Source organism: Rhineura floridana, chromosome 8 (genome assembly GCF_030035675.1).
Source record: "Rhineura floridana isolate rRhiFlo1 chromosome 8, rRhiFlo1.hap2, whole genome shotgun sequence".
NCBI classification, from domain to species: Eukaryota; Metazoa; Chordata; class Lepidosauria; order Squamata; family Rhineuridae; genus Rhineura; species Rhineura floridana.
In genome coordinates this window covers 86,058,019-86,079,879 of record NC_084487.1, presented here as the reverse complement: position 1 = coordinate 86,079,879, position 21,861 = coordinate 86,058,019, and the positions used below count along the sequence as shown (strand labels likewise).

Here is a 21,861-nt window from a genome sequence, read left to right as displayed (position 1 = left end):
GAAATAGAAGAGGACAACAAAAAGGGAAAAACAAGAGCCCTATTCCAAAATAACAGAGAAATGAAAGGGAAATTTAACCCAAGAGTAGGGATGTTGAATAATCAATGGGGGAACACGCTGACTGACCAAGATGAAGTAAAAGGAAGATGGAAGCATCTATAAAAGAGATGCCAGGATGTCAGATTCATTCACGGAGGAACTGTATGATGAAGAACCAGAAATTTTAGAATGTGAGGTGAAAGATGCTCTTAAAATACTTGGAAGAAACAAATCACCAGGAACGGATGGCATACCAATAGAGTTGCCAGAAGCTACTGAGACTGAATCTGTTCAAATTTTGACAAAAATGTGTCAAGAAATATGGAAAACTAAACAGTGGCCCACAGATTGGAAGTGTTCAATATACATCCCAATTCCAAAGAAAGGGGATCCCAGGGAATGCAGTAATTATTGAACTATTGCCTTAATATCCCATGCAAGTAAAGTAATGCTCAAGATTCTACAACAAAGGCTCTTACCATATATGGAGCGAGAAATGCCAGATGCCCAAGCTGGATTTAGAAAGGGAAGAAGTAGAAGAGATCATATAGCAAACATATGTTGGATAATGGAACGGAGCAAGGAATTTCAGAAGAAAATCACCCTGTGCTTTATACATTACAGCAAAGCCTTTGACTGTAGATCATGAAAAACTATGGAATGCTTTAAGACAAATGGGGGTGCCACAGCATCTGATCGTCCTGATGCACAAGCTATACTGTGGACAAGAGGCTACTGTAAGGACAGAATATGGAGAAACCAATTGGTTCCTAGTCAGAAAGGGTGTGAGAAAGGGGTGTATTTTATCACCATATTTGTTTAATCTATACGCAGAACATATATGGAATGCAGGATTGGACCAAGATGAAGGAGGTGTGAAAATTGGAGGGAGATATATCAATAATTTAAGATATGCAGATGATACCATACTACTAGCAGAAGCCAGTAATGATTTGAAATGAAAGTTAAAGAGGAAAGCACAAAAGTAGGACTACAGCTGAACATCAAAAATACTAAAGTAATGACAACAGAACATTTATGTAACTTTGACGCTGACAATGAGGACACTGAACTTGTCAAGGATTATCAATACCTTGGCACAGTCATTAACCAAAATGGAGACAATAGTCAAGAAATCAGAAGAAGGCTAGGACTGGGTAGGGCAGCTGTGAGAGAACTAGAAAAGGTCCTCAAATGCAAAGATGTATCACTGAACAATAAAGTCAGGATCATTCAGACCATGGTATTCCCGATCTCTATGTATGGGTATGAAAGTTGGACAGTGAAAAAAGCAGATAAGAGAAAAATCCACTCATTTGAAATGTGGTGTTGGAGGAGAGCTTTGCGCATACCATGGACTGCGAAAAAGACAAATAATTGGGTGTTAGAACAAATTAAACCAGAACTATCACTAGAAGCTAAACTGATGAAACTGAGGTTATCATACTTTGGACACATAATGAGAAGACATGATTCACTAGAAAAGACAATGATACTTGGAAAAACAAAAGGGAGTCGAAAAAGAGAATGGCCAAACAAGAGATGGATTGATTGCTTAAAGGAAGCCACAGACATGAATTTACAAGATCTGAACAGGGTGGTTCACGACAGATGCTGTTGGAGGTCACTGATTCATAGGGTCACCATAAGTCGTGGTCGACTTGAAGGCACACAACCACCACAACAACAAGGCTATCAGTGGCTACTAGCCACAATGGCTATCTTCTACCTCTAACGTTGGAGGTAGTATGTCTCTGAATGCATTGCTGAATCACAAATAGGAAGTGCTATTGTGCTCAGGTCCTTCTTGAGGGCCTTCTATAGGCATCTGGTTGGTTGCTGTGAGAATGGGATGTTGGACAAGACAGGCCACTGGCCTGAACCAGGATGCTCTTCTTATGTTCTTTTACAGTGGAGAACTTAGGAACATGGGAAACATGAGTCAACTTTAAAAGCACTTTAATTGTGGGAAATGCAAAATATGAAGCACTTGGACTTATTTCGAACTTCGCTATTAAAATTATCATATGGGCTCTAAGACTGTTACCAAGAATTAATTACAATATGCAGTAGACTCTAGGCCACAAAACCTTATGTCATAATAAGTCTTTAAGGTGCTATAGGACCTTCTGTTGTTTTTCAGCAGCACAGGCCACATCCACACCACACATTTAAAGCACTATTATGCCACTTTAATAGTCATGGGTTCTCCCAAAGAATCCTAGGAACTGTAGTTTGCTAAGGGTTCTGAGAGTTGTTAGGAGACCCATATTCCCCTCACAGAACCACAGTTCCTAGAGTAGTTTAACAATCAATTCCTCTTCCCAGGGAACTCTAGACTACATATTAACATGGCAGGTTGGCTATGCCTCTGGAAACTGACATTTTATTAAGGTTCATCAGAGAACTTTGTTTTTAGGTGACAGAGAGCTGCTCCTGCTCTCTTAGATTTGAAAATGAATGAATCACAACATGATAATAAGCATGCCTTGTGAACATTTATTAACATTAAAGTGAACTCACTGTGTACTAGTGGGTTGTCCTTTGAGCCGAAATGCAGTGTAAGAAGATGGTAGGCTGCTGTCAAGCAGATTGGATTTAGATGAAAACCCTTGTAGACACAGTGTACTTTGAACCAGCATGGATGACCCTGTGCTACATTTATATTCTGCTCAGGCATTCTTTGTGAAGGAATATATCCTGAACCACCCAGAGGATGGAGAGAAGATCACATGCTTGAGGGAACTTATGCTTGAGCAGGTAAAGTAAAACCAAAGCAAGCTGCTGTTTGTCTGTTGAACCTGAAATTGACATGCACTCAGGAAGAAGTATAACATGGCAACATTCTGCTGTTCAGAGGGCTATGGGATTTGTAGTGTTCAGATGGCAATGATAAGGGCAAGCAAGGAGGCTTAGTGTTGGTAACATCATCTCTTTGATCTTTTAAAATGGATATTTCTCTTGTTTTTGGAAGAACAGCCTAAACTGAAGACTGACAGGCAGACCTTTCCCATGTGATGCCTGCTTATATTTTAATACGCTGCTTGAAATATATTGTAGGAAGGATTCCATCTGGCAGGGAATGAAGGGGATCAGAAACGAGAGTATGATTTTGAATAATTTTTAAGATTACTTTGTGGTATTCTGCTTCTTAAAACTAGTAATAAATTATACTATCCAGCAGCTGTGTCTTTTGCAGTTCACTGCCCTTTAAATGCCTATATTTCCATTCGGATTTAATTTATTGGCATAGTTTGTGAAATGTATGTTTGGTGCTTAAAAGTAGGCTTTAGCAAATCATGAGCATTGCTCTCAGCATGGTGGCAAATTTCTATGCATGCAGAACTGTGTATTTCTGTATTCAATGGTGAGCTGGTCTGGATATCACAATAAGCCATGGGAACAAGCCACAGTGAGTTTTGGACTCGTACACTCCTCCATCTCCTCACCTTCTTCAGTATGCTGTGACGAGGAGATTGGAGTTTTTGCTTTCATTTTTGATTAACTATAGCTTGGTGTTTTATCTGAACTCAGCCATAGGTTATGAAGCTGGTTTGTTTCAACAAGCCATTGTTAAAATTAGCTACAGTTTATGGTGTTTAATCAAACTATGGTTCGTCAAAAATTGAAGCAAAATCTTCTAATTTCATCATAGCTATACTGATGGAGAAAAGGAGAGGGGGACCTCACTGTGGTTCACTCGTGTCACCATAAATCATGGTTTATCATGGTGGCCAAACTGTCTCAGTATGAACATAGTGCTTCATTGTTGCCTGAATGATGGTTAATTGTTAATTAAGATAGTACCCATCTTTGAGTTATATGATTAGAAGTTGTTGTCATAGCAAAGATATAAATGAACTCAAATAATAATCATTCTTCCTTTGTTGTATGAAGGCCCAGATTCTGGAATTTGGCTTAGCTGTGCATGAGAAGTTTGTCCCTCAAGATATGAGACCTTTACATAAAAAACTAGTGGATCAGTTCTTTGTGATGAAATCAAGTTTGGGAATACAGGTATGTAGGATTAACACTGAAAGGTCCTTAGGTTGTAAAACATGGTCAGTTTTTTTATTGAGCAACAGATACTGACATCTTCTGGCTGTAGGTCTGTACTGCATCACTGTAATATTTGTACAATAACTTATATTTTCTTGTTTCAAAAGAAAAAACATAGTGAAGGAGGACATTAAAAAAGAAAATCTCACTTCTTTAGTTTACATTACTTGATATTGTTCTTTTTTCCAAGATAATTGCCATATATAAAAGTTGACTTCAAAGCATCAAGGTATAGTATTTTTTTTAAAAAAACAACAACTTATGGTCCCTAATATTTTAAATTTAAATGTATACTTAGGAATTTGCTGCGTGTATCCAGGCCAGTCCAGTTCACTTCCCCAATGGAAGCCCCCGTGTCTCTAGAAATTCAGTACCTGTTTCTATGAGTCCAGATGGTGCCAGAGTAATCCCCAGACGCAGGTAAGTGAAAAAGCAAAGTTCCTTGTTTCTAATTTTGGGCATGTTTATACTAGGGATGGGATCAGCATTTTGGTGCTGGTTTGATTTTTGCTCCATCGAACTTTCTTCCAGTACCACTTTGTTAAGGGATCAATGTTCACTATGTGCAGTAAATACCGATTTGGGTTTTTTTCTGCAAAAATATCAATTTTGATATCAATATTTTTTAAAATACCATTTTTATATAGATCTTTTAAAAATATTGATATTTTCCTCAAAATATTGATTATTTATATTGATATCTTGAGGAAAATATCGATATTAATATCAATATTTTTGAGGCAATTTTTAAAAAAAATCTGCTTCAGTTGCAGAAAATTGCTAGAAAAACATCTGATCCATGAGGACAAAAAAAAGTGAATACATAGCAAACCTGGTGTCAAATTTGAATTTTGCAAAATTCGAGCACATCACTAGTTTATACAATGGGATGGACTAATTCTCACAAAAGTTGGACAATTCTGAACTAGAAAAGTAATAACTTTAGCTGCCAAGGGAGGTTGCGGTGATTTCTTCCTTGAAAGGTATTCAGGAAAAGGCTGAGCAGACATCTGTGATGGAGGGAAGATTGCTTGAAATACAGGAAAAACTCTTTGGGGACAGTATTTGGGCCTAGATAATTCCATTTCTTTTGTAATTATGAAACACACTAGGAAAGAGCTGGAAAATATTCAGCCTTCCCAGATATTGTATGACTCTTATCAGAATGGCCAGTGGTCAGGGATGATGGGAGCTGTAGCCCAACAACATGTGGACGGCTGCAAATTTCCCATCTCTGCTCTAGGATGTGCTCCTGTTACTCACCCATAGGCCTCTCGCGATTGGGTTTTTAAAAATAAACCAAAAGCCTGACGTATATGTGTTTCTGTGTTATGGTCCAAGGCACACATGCAGAAATCTGGATTGCTGACACTACTGTATGACAAAGTGATATAGGATCAGAGTTGATGAAATTTGTTTTCTTCTTTGCATGTAACAGCCCATTAAGTTACCCAGCTGTCAACAGATATTCTTCCTCATCATTGTCTTCTCAAGCTTCTGCAGAGGTCAGCAATATAACTGGACAGTCTGAAAGCTCTGATGAAGTTTTCAATATGCAGGTACAAAATGCTCCCTCATCTATATTTAATTGATGCATACCTTTTCAAGGACTTTTCTAGTGAGGGAGGTCGGGATAATATTTTGAAGAGGAGTGGAAGAAAGAAGACATTAAGGACACTGTGGGGTTATTTCATTTGCACTTCTAGCCCATCATATTTGAGCAGCTCAGGATCTGTAATAAAACCTGAAACAATGAACACCCATTATAAATAATATATAGATATATAAATATCCATTTTCTTTTATAATCCTGGCAAACAAAAGCTAATCAAACAATAAGTGCTTCAGAAGACAAGCTCTAGCTCTGCCTTTGGCTAGTCTTCAGAGAAAAGCTGTTCTTCACTTAATGGTGGAGCCCAGAAGGATCAACCTCCATATGCCCTTTGTCAGATACCATATGCCAGAAGGGGTCAAAAAGATATTAGCATCCAGGCTTAGCAGATTTATCTGCTTTATCAGTTTCAACTTAGGGTATTCTTTTCACCGGGGCCAGTGATAAGCCATGCTGCTCCAAGACAACAACTGTATATCCATTTAAACTATGACCACAGATTCTGCTTCATACAGATAAATGTATTAAAGCCCAGCAATGCTAGGAGATGGTGAAAGAAGATGACTTGTCATCATCCCCACTCCCCTAGCTGTGAGTGGAGAATAATAGACTGAATTGTTTGAAGGAGTCTAAAGACTAAAGGAAACTCAGAGATGATTTTTTAGTAGCAGGACATACAAGATTTGTTTAGGATCCCAATTTGGTGCTTCAGAAAGCAGCCAACTTTGGTCCGAATAGGTTTGGAGGTTGCCAAATTTGGCTTGGGGCCTGAATCTGCTTTGGGAGGGGGAATGAAGGTTCACCTCTGTTCACTATTATGGAAAATCAAAAATCGCTATAACTCCTCCCCCCCCCTTTGCAGACATGGATAACATTTGCAGGTATAGTAGCCCCTCCAGAGATAGAGGCATACAGGCAGAGCAGGGCATTTTGTGCTAGAAGCTTTTAAATTTATTTTCTTTTTCAAGAGAACCATCTAAAATTCTGTGTGTGGCAGACTTGGATGCAGTTTACTGCATGGTCATCCCTTCTGAGGTGATTATTTTTTCTGAATTTCAGGTGGATAGCTGCCATGATTCATTCATTCATTCATTCATTCATTCATTCATTCATTCATTCATTCAGTCCATTTATATACTGCTTATATTTAAATAAAACTAAGCAGTGTACTGAGAGCCAGTGTGGTGTAGTGGTTAAGATGTTGGTCTATGACCTGGGAGACCAGGGTTCGAATCCCCACAGAGCCATGAAGCTCACTGGGTGACCTTGGGCCAGTCACTGCTTCTCAGCCTCAGAGGGAGGCAATGGTAAACCACCACTGAATACCGCTTACCATGAAAATCCTATTCATAGGGTCGCCATAAGTCGGGATCGACTTGAAGGCAGTCCATTTCCATTTTCAAGCTGTGTACAACAAATCTGAACATCTTAAAACAGCAACTACAAAAAACAATAAAATACAGTTAACTGAACAAAACATCCTCTCTAGTATCAACATAATATAAACATTGTATATTAAACTAAGTACAAGAAATACAAGAAAAAAAATAATATACATAATAGACTAAACAGAATATTCCCAACATGTTAAAACAAGCTTATTTTAAAACATAATAGATTAAACAAATCGGGTTTCTTAATCACAGTATGAAAAAGCAAAACAATTAAAACAGCCAGCCACCATTATATCACAATTTTGTCTTACTACCATTGGGAAAAGGAAAAAAAAATAATTTACTCAAACACACCCTTACAAAATCAGCACATTCATATTTAAACATATCAGCATTTTCAGCCAACACACTCACACTTACCTCAAATTACACTCTACAAGCACTCACATAATTCAACCACACATCCTAAAAACAACATACTCACATGTACACCCATGACAACCGCTCATACAGCCAAATAATGCACACATATTCTAAGAACAACATTCATACCAAACCCTCATACCAAACATTCCCCCTTGTCTCTCACTCAAGGGGGCAGAAACTATGCCCACCAGGCTCTCACCCTGGGGGTATCTGCCTTGAAGGGCTGTCTTTACAATTTGGGGGTGGGTAAAAAAGGAATAAATTAATCTTCTCTAGTGTTTTGTGGGCAACTGTTCAGAAAACTGTAGATATGAGAGAGAAAAGAAATGTGCCAAGAAATGTGCCGAGAAAAGAAATGTGCCAAGTTACAGACAGATAGGTCCAGGTTTTCTTGTGCCTTGCACCCTTAAATTTGATTTTGGTTGGGGTGGAGAAGTATAAAAGGGGTTTGCGTCCCTCCCTGTGGTTTTGTGGGCAACAATTTTATTATGAAAATAGAATGTATCATGGAGGTTATAACTAAATATGGCAAGTGTGAGTGAAAGATGCACAATGAATTTCTGTAATTTGTTTTGTAAATAAAAGTTTGAGTACATTCATTTAATTTATTCATTTATTTGTTTATTGATACTTCATTTTTATAAAATATATCATACAAATATAAAATCAATAAAAGCATCCATAATCAGACATCAATAAACATAAATGATTCTGGTTGGTTAAAAAGAGAAATTCATATTTTGAAGGCCTGTCTTTATTGTCTGCTGCTCCTGATTGTCTACTGAATTTCCTTGTTCCAAAAGGTCCACTGTTAATCCTAACAAAGTTACTAGTCTACTTCATTGTAAAGGCAGTGAATGGAGCAAAAAGGTGATGTTGTTGTTGTGGGTTGAGCAGTGAATTTCAGCTGCAATTATATTCGCATGTACATCCTATTGAACTCTTAATTATGTCTTAGTAAGCATGCATAGGATTGCACTGGCAGTCATCTGCTTAACACCCAATCATATTTTTAGTGCAAATACTCTTTTTTTATATAAATGAAATAACCCTGGGAACCTCTAAATTGAGCATCTCCGTGATCTGCCATATCATCAACCAGAGGAAGTTGTTGTTTATCATCATGTCTCATGAGGACACTGAGATTTTGTTACTCTTGTATTTCCAGCCAAGTCCATCTACCTCAAGCCTGAGTTCTACCCATTCTGCTTCACCTAATGTGACCAGCTCTGCACCATCCAGTGCCAGAGGTTAGTGCTTCATTATGTAAAGTTTCTTCTGGATGCTTTCTAGGCACTAAATGCTACTGGTTCTTGATCGCATCATTCTGCAGTTCTACAGTGAGAGATGAGCCACTGTAGAGTCACAGTCCATGTGGTCTCACCAAAATAATCCACTAAACTGAAGTTCAGAAGAATTGTACTGATTCTGCAGGTTTCTCTTGTTTTCTAGGCTCACCTCTGTTGTCTGACAAGCTTAAACATTCCAGAGAAAACTCTTGTTTATCTCCAAGGGAAAGGCCTTGCAGTGCTATTTACCCTAATCCTGCTGAGTCTTCACAGGTAGGCATTGCTAAGGCTGCCTTTACAGGATAGCACATTTGCCTCTTACAAATGGGCTACTGTGGGGCAGAAACAGTATTGATGTTCCTACCAGTTCAAACGTTTTACTTTTTGTTTGTGTAAAAGATGCAGTGGATCTTTTGACTATGTTGGAGTTCTTCCTCAGATGACAATACTTAGATGTTTACTGGTAGGGTAAGCAATACCTTAGCTCCTGAAATTCTGTAGCCTGATTCATTATGGCAGTTTTTTCAAGGATATTAGAGAAGTGTTGTGAATGAAGGGAGCCCAATTATTGTTGTCTTTATTAATGTCACTACATTGTAATTTAAAGCAGAGGCAGACACCTTTACATCTGATATTCTTATAATGCAAGGTCAATGGACCTGCTGTTTTCCATTTATATATGTTATTTCTAATTAACAGCCTTTTAAAAAAACTATGCCATTTGTCCTTGGAAAATTCCTTAAAACCCCTGTTTTTAGTCCATTCCATCTTCACACCATGCTTTCACAATTTAGTTTTAGCACTGAGACTTGGAGATAACTTTGAACAGGTTCCCTGTGATTTGTGGAATCATGGCTCTGTTGTTAGAACATCATGCTATTTCAATGGATCTTTAGAAATTTCCCCCTCTTGGATCTTTTTGATTCATTTTCTTGGATAGGAAAAACTTGCTTAATAGTTACTCTGTCCTTTAATATCATGATCATTCATAGTCTTATTATAACTTGCTGGTTGCCATTACAGTTGATATTTGCTCAGTGACAGCAACCGCTTGGCAACATTATTTCTGAAATCAGCCTAAACTTTACTACCATCCACTGGAGCAGCCAGGACAGGAAAGGGGTCCAGGAAAAATGTTCTGTATGTTAAAGTGGCTTTAAAACATGCCACAAAGAAAGAATTGTGCCGTTTTTGCTCCCAGCCTGCAAACTCTTGCTTTGCCAAGTGGAATGAAGCCTCCATTCCGCGCTGCATCCGAGATTCACCAAGGGAGCCTGAGGAGCACGTAGGCCCAGTATCTGCTCTTCCAGAGGCTTATCTGACAGGAAAATCTCCCAACCTGTCAACATCCTCAGTAGCCCCCGACAGGGTAAGTAGAAAAAGAAATATTTTTCTCATGCAAAAGTTATGCAGATAAGGACTCAAAAAGTTCATTTTCCCCATTGCCTCTTTAAAATAAATCTAGGAGAAGAGGCAGATTTTCCTCTTATGGCCCTATGCTTTAGAACATCACCATAACAGGGACTTCTGGGTTGTCACTGGAGAGATGGAGTGTGGGGGAGAGAGAATGGCATACTGCTTTGCCACAGATCACCAAGTCATTTCTTAGAGGCAATAGCAATTCCCTTGTAGCCCCACGTTCAGCAATGGGTAACAAGAGGCACTGGAGATCTATGTGATCATTCACATGAGGAAAAATAGATGTTGTAATGGACCTGGAAGTTTAAATCATTCCTGTCAGATGATGGAAACCTTATTGAAGACACTGGAAAGTGTTGACCAGAACTTGGGCTACAAGCAGAGCTTGGAAAAGTTACTTTTTTGAACTACAACTCCCATCAGCCCAATCCAGTGGCCATGCTGGCTGGGGCTGATGGGAATTGTAGTTAAAAAAAGTAACTTTTCCAAGCTCTGGCTACAAGTATATCATGCTAGCTTTCTTCATGCTTGGGGTGGCTGAACAGGAATCTGCCCATCTGTGTGATCCTTTTCCGTGCTTGCCTTTTGCTATACTTTTCCATGTCACAAAACTATGCAGAAATCATGTTTTGTAGTGGATGAATTTAGTGAACGTGGGACATAGTGGTGGTATAACATGGGCTTTAGTCACCCAATTTCCGTATTTTACCACTATCACTCAGATTTGTCTATATTTTTTAAATTTGCATGTTGGCTTGTTAGGCTAAGTTGCCAACACATTTGACTGGTCAGGAAGGTTTTCTGTTCTGAGAAGATGGTTGCCTGCGTTGTCATGACCTATCATGCTTCTTCTAACTGAAACGTCTGCATGTCTGCTTTTAGTGACTTTAGTATCTTTTCTGTGTGCTCCAACTTTGTTGTGGTTGTCACACTTTTATTTTTTCCTTTTATTTCCTCTTAAGTATTCCATGATTTCCTGTTCTCATAAATTTATTGTTTGCTTTGAATATCTAGCAGTTTTTTCTTATGAGTTTGCTTCCACTACTTTATCATTGACTTTAGTTCCTTGACTGGTCCATATATTTTCCCACAGAAAAGATCTTATGTTGTTACAAATGTTGCATTTGCTAGCCTTGATTTTGACATGTTAGCTGTACTGGTATTTAGACTCCTGTGATGTAAACTGGAAATGAGTGGTAGTTTAGCATTCACAACCAATGAACTTATTGGTCCTTTCTACTTTATCACTAGCTCTTTCAGGATCTACTAGTGTTATTTCTGCATAAGCGTTTAAATCCATTTATATTCTTCTACAGGCATATCCCACTTAAAGTCGCTTCACTTAAAGTCTCCTCGCTATAACATACATGCTCCATACTCCACCATACCCCACTTTAACATACGCGCTTCGCAATAACGGACACTTAATGGCATGACGCCGCTGCCATCTAGTGGCGATTGCTGTGCAGTACATGCAGAGATAATTGCTTCACTTTACATACACGCTCCGGTCCCACTGCATATGTTAAAGCGGGGTATGCTTGTATTTAATTGCATACCTTCACTCAAACTTCACTTCTGCATCTTTGCCTCACTTCCTTTGTGTAAAATTGGTAATTGCCATTGGAAGGAGATGTGGGAACTGCCTTTGGCTTCTTTTTTCTATGTACATTGACTAAATGTTGCTTTAAATGCTAGAACACACACTGTTTTGTTGCCTTCATGAACCTGATTTATCTATTTATATCTACATTACTATCAAGCTATAATATTTATGAAGATTGTAAAAGTCATCCAGTTGACTTTACTATACATCCTTAAGAAAATATCAGCATCATGGGGAGCTTAGAAAAAACATTGCATTACATTGAGTCAAGTGTGATTGTATGAAGAGGAGTAAATCAGGGTGTGCCCAGATTATATTGGATATAAATTTTTTAAAGAAGGGATAAGAAAGTGTTGTTTTGTTCAAAAAATTAAGGAAGCTCTTCTGCTAATACCTCATTTTTTATTTTTATATTTTTTAAGATCAGGGTTTCTGCAGCTAAAGTTGAGTGTTTGCTACCCCATCTCAAACATAACTCCCATCTGATTAAAATAAGCAAGCCATAGGGACTGCCCTTTTCTTTTTCCACTGTTCAATGCATAGCAGATTCAGATGAATCCTTATTCTTTTTTTCAGTATAGAAATTGCTAACCTATGTTTCTGTGTATGCTACATAAATTAAATTATCTCTGGGTTTTTTGCCTTCTATAACTATCCCCTTAGGACCCATAATTAAAGAAAATCCAAGCCATCTAGTCTGTTCTTTTAAACATTTATTTCCAAGTTTAGTTTTACTTTTGCAGCCATGTTGAGAATTAGTTTCTAAAGTTTAAATAAAAGTGCTGTCATAAAACTGCACTGTTCTGTTTTTTTAGAGAATTTTGTTCAATCACATTGGAGATGGTGCTTTGCCTCGAAGTGATCCTAATTTGTCTGGTCCTGAGAAAGGTAAGCGTTTCATTTATTTTGATGTTTATATCCCACCTTTATAAAATATGTGTGATATCTTACAAACAAAGGTAAGGCATGCCCCTTCTATGATGAGCTTCCGCCGGGCCTTGAAGACCTGGCTCTTCAGGCAGGCTTTTGGGGTGGGTTAGATTTTTAATGCCTACGTATTGTATGCCTATGTTGTACGTCGCCCAGAGTGGCTGGACAGCCAGCTAGATGGGCGACTAATAAATTCAATAAATAATGAAATAATAATAATACACAATAATAAAAACCAAGATATTAAATAGAATTATGTATAATGTATAGTTTAATCATGGGTGGTGTCCAGTTAAGTCATACTCAGAGTAGACCCACTGGAATCAATGGATTTGTTAGATATTGATGGGAAGTTCATTGATTTCCATGGGTCTGCTCTGAGTATGACTTATGTATCACCCTATTTGTACAAAATGCCAGTTAGTACTATATTGCAGTGAAATACCACAGCGGTGTGCATAAGATGCAATAGTGAGTCTAAATAAAATGTGAAATAATGGCTTCCTTGATAGATTCAGATAGGAGAGAGGCTAAAATCTGTTTAGAAGGATTACCCTTAACCTGTAAACTAGTTAAATAATTCCACTGTAGGGGCTTGAATCCAGAATGTATAGTTATCTCAAATAAGTTAAAATGTTTGGATTGTTTATAGTTGACAGCTTGTAATATTAATGTCCATTTTGTCATTATTATCCAGCTGTAAACAGCACTCCCAGCAGCTGGAGCTTGGACAGTGGGAAAGAAGCCAGAAACATGTCAGAGAGTGGAAAGCTTATGTCTCCTCCAGTGCCACCACGCCCCACACAAACTGGTATGTACATTTATTTATTTATATCCCACCCTTCCTCCCAGCAGGAGCCCAGGGCAGCAATATACATCACAACCTTTCTTTTGTAGCACTCATTGCCACTGAAGTAAATGTTCTATGACAGATTGAATTCAGCTCAGGTTTTGCCTTTGGCTTGCCACCAGAAACCCATGTCAGGGGTGGTTTGAGCCTGCTGTACCAGGAGATTTTGCCAGGAGCAGTACAGCAAGGAGTCCTGTGATGGAGAAGTTCATGGTAGCCAGTTGCCAGTTGTTCCCAGCCCAGTAGACAGCCATAGGAACAAAAGATAGCTCTGGGAGGGAAGAAGGACAAGACAGGCAAAGGAGGCAAAGGGGACATATTTTTCAGGGACCTGGAAGGAGCAGGGAGGGGACAAACTGGTAGCATGAGAAACCGTTAGAGGCAGCAGGACACAGGGGTTATGCCAGAGGTCCTGCCCCCTGGAATTTTTCCAGTGGGCTCCATATCTCCTCCCCCTACCTCCCAGTTTTAAGCTGTCTGTCTGTCTGTCTTTCTCTCTCTCTCTCACACACACACACACACACACTCACACACACACACATACAGAGAGAGAGAGAGAGAGAGAGAGAGAGAGAGAGAGATTATAGGGTAGCTGGTTTGTACAGTCCTGAAAATATCGTAGCCAGATACCATTTTAAATATCCCAGGGGCATCTATATGTGTAAATTAGCAGTGAATTTGTGTCCTGGGCCTCAAGTGCTTTAAGAACCTAGCAAGGCCTCTGTTGGTGGAGAGATCCTGGTGCCTCCAAAGGCTGGAGAGATTATATTTTCATGGAGCCCAGAGCAACAGTCCTTAGTGTGTTTGGAGAGAGGAAATTAGGAGAAGCATTTTCCTCCTTTCTTAGAGGATGTCTGCAGACAAGAAGAGGGGACCTTGACAGAAAGGTTTTACCTGCGCTGTCCCTTTGAATCAACCAAGAAGACAAGCAAGAGCTGTGGGTTGCTGATCTGTGATAATGGAGCAGGGTGGGGAGATCCTTTCATTGTGGAGTTGATGCATAGGGGTCTGATGACATTTCTAAGACAGACTTCAGCCCTTTTTAATGGCCTTTTGAGTCTTGCCACCATGACTGGCATGGCAAATCATTATACAGTAGGGCCCTGCTTTACAGCGCTTCGCTTTACAGCGATTCACTAATGTGGTGGCTTTCAATTAGGGAAAGTCCCCACATTAAGGCGCTTTTTCCGCTTTTACGGTGGGTTTTTTCTGTTGCGCTCCATTTTGACGTCGTTTTTGCATGACGCACCCCATTATTGTCAATGGGTTCTGCTTTACGGCGATTTCCGCTTTACGGTGGCAGTCCGGAACAGAATCTGCCGTATAAGTGGGGCCATGATCTCCACCTAGTGGCTGAAGGCAGAAAAACACTGATTGATTTTTCTTGGAGTCCTTTGATCTTCCCTTGACTATTGCAGTGGTTCCCAACCTGGGAGCCGCAAAGTAATCCAGAGGAGGCCGTGAGGAGTAAATAAATGAATTACTTATTAAATTTTTTTAACAAGTCTTCACTCCCTGGAAGCTGTCTGCTCCCCACTGCTGCTGCAGACAACACCTCCCCTTTGCTCCAAACAAGAGGGGAGGACTTTTGCTGAAGCGCCAGAGCATCTTTCAGGCTTGCAGAGGGCAGGCACTTGCCTATAAAACATGTGGCAGATGCCAAAGGAGGCTGAGGGTGGAGCTACCAGGAAGAAGAGGGGATTGCTATCGCTGACTCCCATCTCTAATACTGTTGCTGCTGCTGCCCTTACTCAGAATGAGAGGAGAGGGCTTGTCGTGAAGCAAAAAGAAGCAAGGCTGCAAGGAAAGGCTACTTTCCTCCTTCCATCCTGGCTGCCAGGGTGCCTGCCTTTCTTGGCTCCTGTTTCACTGCCACCTCCTTTAAAAATCATTCTTATTTGCAAGGCTGCCCAGATCTCACCTTCGGCCCAGACGGAGCCAAGGAGCAGTGAGGAAGCTCAGGACTTGCTCACCCTCATCTCTGAGGCTAAGTGTGTGTGCCAGTGTCTCCCCTTTTTTCCACCTACCCTCTGCCCCCTCAATCTCTCTCTCCAAGATGCAGCAGTTGAGGGCATCCCCCTCTTCCACGTACCCAAATGCCTGCATGCCTGCAAATGCTTGCAGGAGGGGCAGGTGTGTTTGTGTGTGCGTGTGCTGATCTGTCTTCTGTTCCATTCTCATTCCCCAAGTGCACGCTAACCCAAGTAATCAGTTCTGACGATCATCACGAGGCCTAAACGCACTAACCCCCCCTCCACAATCTATCCACCCTTTCATTTTCACATTCTAGCATCCCCACCACTACCACATTGCTGCTTCATTATTATTATTATTGTTGTTGTTTTAAAGAAGTTCAGGTTGGCTGAGGCTGGGGATCACATACTACAGCTGAAATGTATTTGTTTATTTAATTATTATTGTGTTTATATCCCACCTTTCCTTGCGTAAGGTGGTCACATGGTTCCTTCCCCCCCCTTTCCATTTTATCCTTACACCAACCCTGTGAGCTGGTCAGGCTGACAGATTGTGTCTGGCCCAAGGTCACCCAGTGGGCTTCATGACTGGGTGGGGATTTGAACTTGGATCTTAGTCCAACACTGTAACCCTTTGGTGTTGGGAGACAGGACTGTACATTTTCAGACTGTCTGGGGGGAGGGGGATCCCAATTTGATTAGACCTTTGCATCAAGAAAAGAAAGCAACTCCTCTCTGTCTGCAGGGAGCTTTTTATGGAAAGGGATATTTGGAGATGTGATTTTGCCACGCACCATTTTTTCAATTAACAGAGACTAAAATTACAATTAGCATGGGGGAGGGGAGGAATTTTTTTTTTCTATAATGTCTATTGGTTTTGGGTAGAACAGAATACAAAACAAGAATAACTTATGCAACAATGAGAGAAAATAGTGCAGTTGACAATAGGAGTTATTGTACCTATAATGCTCTAGGGAGGTAAGCATATATTAAATGGTTATTGTCCTGAATTGTTTTCCAGATAATTATCCCAATGTGGACCGCCAAATCTGACAATGCGAGGTTGGAGGTTTGCATGCCCCATCACTTTGATTAACAAAAACAATAAAGCTATACCATTGTTCAAACATGAAATTTTTTGAGCTTACAAAGGGCCCCTGTACTCATAAAGGCTGGGAACCACTGTGCTATTGCTCAGTAATCTTTCTGCCTTCACCAGAGTGGTATTGTGTGCTTTCTGCTCCTGATTACTTGGTTCAGGCCTCTAGTATAGTCTTGTTTGTGCTTGTTGTGTTTGTCTGTCAGCTTTTGTTCTTGCCTTTACCTTTGTTTTTTTTTTTTTTTTTAAGTTAATCCTTGTCTTTATACCCCCTGAATCCCTCTTTTAGCTGTTGCTGTTCCTTGCCTGGCCCTTGTCTGGACTTTTGCTTATTTTCCCCTCATTTAGTCTACCGCTGAAAGTAGGAAAGCTCCGTCCGTCATTTTGTTTACCACCACTCTGTCTTCTTTCCCGCCCGGCATTTTTGGATTGCTGTGCTTTGATTATTATACTTCAGTACTTCAGCTCTGCCAACAGTTGTTTTTTATGTCCCCCCCCCCGGTATATTATCTCCCCTCCACTTGTTAACCCCCCCGAGGGAAAAAAATCCTTTGTCCCGCTGTCCGTGAAAGTCCCAATAAGCAAGTGCTCTCCTCTGCCAGCCCTGGTTGAGTTCCTGGACTCATGGAGAAGGCTGAAGCTAAGTCAGAGGACCCTACCAAATGTCATAAGCAGGTCTTGTCACTAGTTATTTGACTCACATCAGAAACCCAAGTGATTTCGCCACAGCAGCGCTCAGCACAGCAGGGGTCAGTTTTGCCTTCTTAAAGCAGAATTTCAGTAAAGCAATCACTTCCCAACACAGTCATAGATGCGGGCAGGGCAACAATGGAAGCACAGCTAAGTACAGCTGGCATGTGGGATAGGGGACTGCACTTGCATGGTCCTTTAAATTTTCCCCTCGCCAGTGTATGGGAGCACTGTAGAAGAGGGGGCATGGAGGTAGCCCAGCACTAGCTACTTGCAGTGCAGATGGTGCCGCCCAGAAGGCACTGCACAGATCCTTACATGCAAGGAACAATTCTGGAGATGAAGAGGAGTGTTTACAGACCAACTCCGTTCAAGCAGTGTTTTCCTCTCAGTCCTTCTCTGAGGAGTTTAGGGGCTTCATGGATTGCACCTGTCAGCTGGCTCATGGCACTGTCCAGACGAGTGGCATTGGACCTCAGACATTGAATTCAGAGACCACAAGAGGTGAAACTACTCCTTCCAATTCATATCAGCCCACACCCCTTCCTCCAATGTCTGCACAGATGCTCCAACTAAGGGGGTTGCTATGGGCAGACTTCTCTAGGGATCTGCCTTCTAGAGCTAATAGCTCCTCAACAGCCCACTCTCCAACTAGCAGTTCCTCAGCAGTTTCCACTAAACCCACAGAGGCTGCACTAGCATGGACAGGAATCATCCCAGTCTAATGCAACAGTAGGAGGGGTCACAACTGCCTAACACCCCCCTCCCAGGCCCTCATGATACTCACCAGGGGCTGGCAACAAGGCTATGCAATGTCCAACCTAGGGAGACCAAGCAGGACACACAGGATAACCAACAGCAAGATCTACTGGTCTTGGACAAAGGAGAATGGAGTGGCACTTCTGAATCTGAAGAAGTAGCCTCCAACCAACTGTTTCAAGACTCACACTTACGCTGCTTTGTAAGACCATGGAGTCTCTGGACCTGAAGGACAAGGATGACTCTGAACCTACTTCTTCCTCTAGGGTCGCCACTGTGTGCCCAGACCATCAGCCCAAATCTAGAGCAGTGAGCACCATTACCTAAAATTCTCAACTCTGAATTCAACATTCCATTACAAAATAAGTATGTGGCTATAGCTAACAAGCATTATGTTCTAGAACAACATAGGTGGATGGATCACCTTCACCTTCCCTTAGTGGATGCCTCCATTGGGGACTTCCTGAACTCATCTTTGAATCTAAAAGATGTGGATGGCCAGTTGAAAGATCTCCTGGAGCGGAAGATGAACATGAAGCCAGTGCCTTCTCAGTCAGAGTAGCAGCAACTGTGTTGGTATTCACCTGAGCCACATTACTGTGGTTGGAGGAACTATTAGAAATCCCTCATCAGGATCAAGTTCAGACTAGAAAATCTCTTCTCAAAGTGCCAAGGGCTGTAGCCTTTATGGTGGATGTGTCTATGGACACCATGCAATTCGCAGCAAGAACACTTACAGCAGGGGTCTTCACTAGATGTTCCCTATGGCTTCGACATTGGGAAGCAGATGGGACAGCCTGTAATAATTTGGTGTCAGAGCCCTGCATAGGAGGCAAACTTCAGTGGGCACTTTTATTTTTTTTTCCCAGTCCAGTATTGCTTCCCGCCTCCACCTGAGGGTGTTTCTGAGCCAACAGGTCTGCAGGTCCCTACTCCAGTGGATACAAGAACCCAGTCTTCGGCAGGAGGTCTCATTTCAGGATCTTCCTTGAACAATAACAACTACAGATGCCAGCCTATGTGGTTGGGGGCAATTTTCGAGAGCCATATCACACAAGAGGTGGTCTCTAGAAGAAACCTCTCAGTTAACCCTCTGGAGCTGTGTGCAATACGATTGGTATTGCAACACTTTATAATGATCATGACACTGAGGGCAGTACTGATGAGGACTGACAACGTGACTGCCAAGGCAACTATCAAGGAGCACAAGGGAGCATGAGATCCAGAGCTCTCCGGGAGGAGGCGTCACTCTTCTTCAACTGGGCCAAGGATAATCTAGAGTCCCTCGTGGCAGAACGTGTACGGGGTGTGGAGAACATACAAGCAGATTGGCTGAATCACGAGTGGGTGCTCAATAGAGAATGGAGACTATGTCCAAAAGTATTCAGAAGATTGGTATCCCACTTCGGAAACATCTCTGTAGATATGTTCGCAACTCACCACAATCGTCAAGTAGACAGATTCTTCTCCAGGTACGTGGAGCCCACAGTAGAGGCAACAGACACGCTTATCTTCCGATGGCTGCCAGACCTGTTTTACTCCTTCCCGCTATTCCTGCTTCTACCCTGAGTGCTTCAAAGTGTCCAAGAAGAGGGAGCAAGAGTTCTGTTGGTAGTGCCATACTGGCCTCGCAGACCATGGTTCTCAGACATCTGCACTCTAACACAGTCTCCACCTTGGTGTCTTCCATGCAAGAAGGACTTGTCTCAGGGCTGCCTATATCATCCGGATCCAGAGTGGCTGAACCTTCATGCCTGGATATTGAACGGAGACAATTGATCAAGTCAGGTCTGTCTGTGGCAGTTGTTGATATCATTATGGCATCTAGATACCCATCTACAATCTGACTGTATGAGGGTACCTGGAGAGTTTTCTCGGCATGGTGCTAAAAAAGGAACATCCATCCAAAGAGGTTTTGGCATTTTTACAAGATGGCTTATGTGATGTTCCTCTATTAGTGTATATATGGTAAGTGCTGTTTGTATAGGAGATACATGGTAAGTGGAATGAAAGAGGAGGGGGGAGTGAATGGGCAGTAGAATGCTGGATGATTGGCTGAATGTTTAAAATGGCTGACAGTATAAATGGAAGGATGTCAGGTAAATCTGGGTGGATGTGAGGTGGAGTGTCGACGTTGGTGGACTTGAGAGGGTTGTTTTGGTGGGTTTTGAGAGGAGATTGTGTGGAGAGTTGGTGGATGTGAGGAGAGGGTGGAGTTCGGATTAATACTAAGACCAGTACCTCAGGAATAGATGAAACCATATGCTTAAGTGCCTTTATAAAGAAATCTTGTTATCTTTGTTATATTTAATAAAAACTATATTTGGTTTACCGAAGGCCTGATCCTTGGCTGGGGTTTCACAGACCAGAAGGGAGGTTAAGGTAATGACCAAGGCTGAAGGGAAACTGTAACAATTGGTGGCAGCGGTGAAGGGAAATATAACACCACAAGTATTCAGAGCAAACCAGAATTATCAGCATTGATACAAAGGGATTGGGACAGCTTAAGCACGCAGTCACAGAGGTAACCTGATAGAGAGACTCAGGCAGAGTCTCTGGGAATACTGGTTATAGGACGTGACTGGTGGTGCTGCCTAGCAGGGGGATCTGTTGAGATCCGTGCTAGAGCGGGGAGAGAAACCATAAAAAAGGACAGTCCGGACTGGTGGAGTCCCTGGTGGTGCCTAGTGACAGGCAGTAACCACGAGCAGGTAGGAACCTGACAGGGAGAGCCAGGGAAGGACCGTCACAGCTTATCTATGGGGTTGCGGCCTAATACACTCCAACGACAGGCTTTGGCTTTATCTGCAATGCTGTCACCTTCTGCGGACAAACAATAGGTTTGCATCGATTCTTAAAGCAGCCAGCACAGATTGTGGCTCACTCCACTAGAGCCTCTACAACCACAGCCACATTTGCACTGCAACCACAGCCGCATTTGCACATAGCACTCCTCTGAGTATGCAGAGTTGCCACATGGGCTAATCTGAATACATTCATTAAACATTACAAGATTGATTTGTATGCCTTGACTGAGGAGGCATTCGGAGGAAGAGCGTTACAACATGTTCTTCCACAGTGACAGACAATTTGGCCTTTGATTCCCACCTTACATGGGTCAGCTTGGGTATGTCCCACCAGAGATCAGCTTTACATGCATGAGAGAAGGAACATTTGGTCTTACCATGTAACAGCCTTCTACGTGCATGTAAAGATGAGTGGTGCCTCTGTATGTGTGTGGTGCCTCTGTATGTTAACCATTGTATCACAAGCTTTTCTAATAATGGGCAAGCTACTCTGAGCTTTCTTAGAGAACTTAGACACAGCTCAAATTCCCCCTCCCCTTTTAAATGTGAATTCTCTTTGGAGTCACGAAACAAGCCTGAGGGAGCTATCTGCCAGTTTTCCCCTTTCCCCTTGTGGGGAAAACAAGCAGTTGAGAGGGCTGACAGCATCAGAAGCTTCATCTTTAAGGCTTGGATGTGCATTGTTGTTGTCTACATTTAAGACAATGCGCAGGAGCATCTATTGGCAATGGGGAGCACAGGAAGAGAAATTCCCTGTGGTTCCTAGTTGAATCTATTCAGCCAAGATGCATTGAAAAACGACATTCCGCATCTTCCTTGACATTAATGGATGTTCCACATCAATTAATTGAGGCTTCCACTTCTGCTGCTAGCCACGCCTGTCTCCTCTTCCCCACTCCTTTGCAAGGT

General features: G+C 41.5%; 1 protein-coding gene across 6 annotated transcripts in view; it reads left to right on the top strand.

Moving 5' to 3' along the window:
- The window catches only part of DOCK4 (dedicator of cytokinesis 4), a 386,414-nt gene that overhangs the window by 351,158 nt on the left and 13,395 nt on the right, over nt 1–21,861 (top strand). For 4 of the 6 annotated variants that reach the window (XM_061640007.1, XM_061640006.1, XM_061640009.1 and 1 more), the window contains 9 exons: nt 2,716–2,799; nt 3,937–4,056; nt 4,397–4,518; nt 5,537–5,657; nt 8,699–8,780; nt 8,983–9,092; nt 10,021–10,188; nt 12,660–12,732; nt 13,472–13,585. In XM_061640007.1, coding sequence (XP_061495991.1) covers nt 2,716–2,799; nt 3,937–4,056; nt 4,397–4,518; nt 5,537–5,657; nt 8,699–8,780; nt 8,983–9,092; nt 10,021–10,188; nt 12,660–12,732; nt 13,472–13,585 — 994 coding nt within the window. The remainder of the gene's footprint in view (nt 1–2,715; nt 2,800–3,936; nt 4,057–4,396; nt 4,519–5,536; nt 5,658–8,698; nt 8,781–8,982; nt 9,093–10,020; nt 10,189–12,659; nt 12,733–13,471; nt 13,586–21,861) is intronic. The other 2 variants (XM_061640010.1, XM_061640008.1) reach the window with 1 other exon arrangement.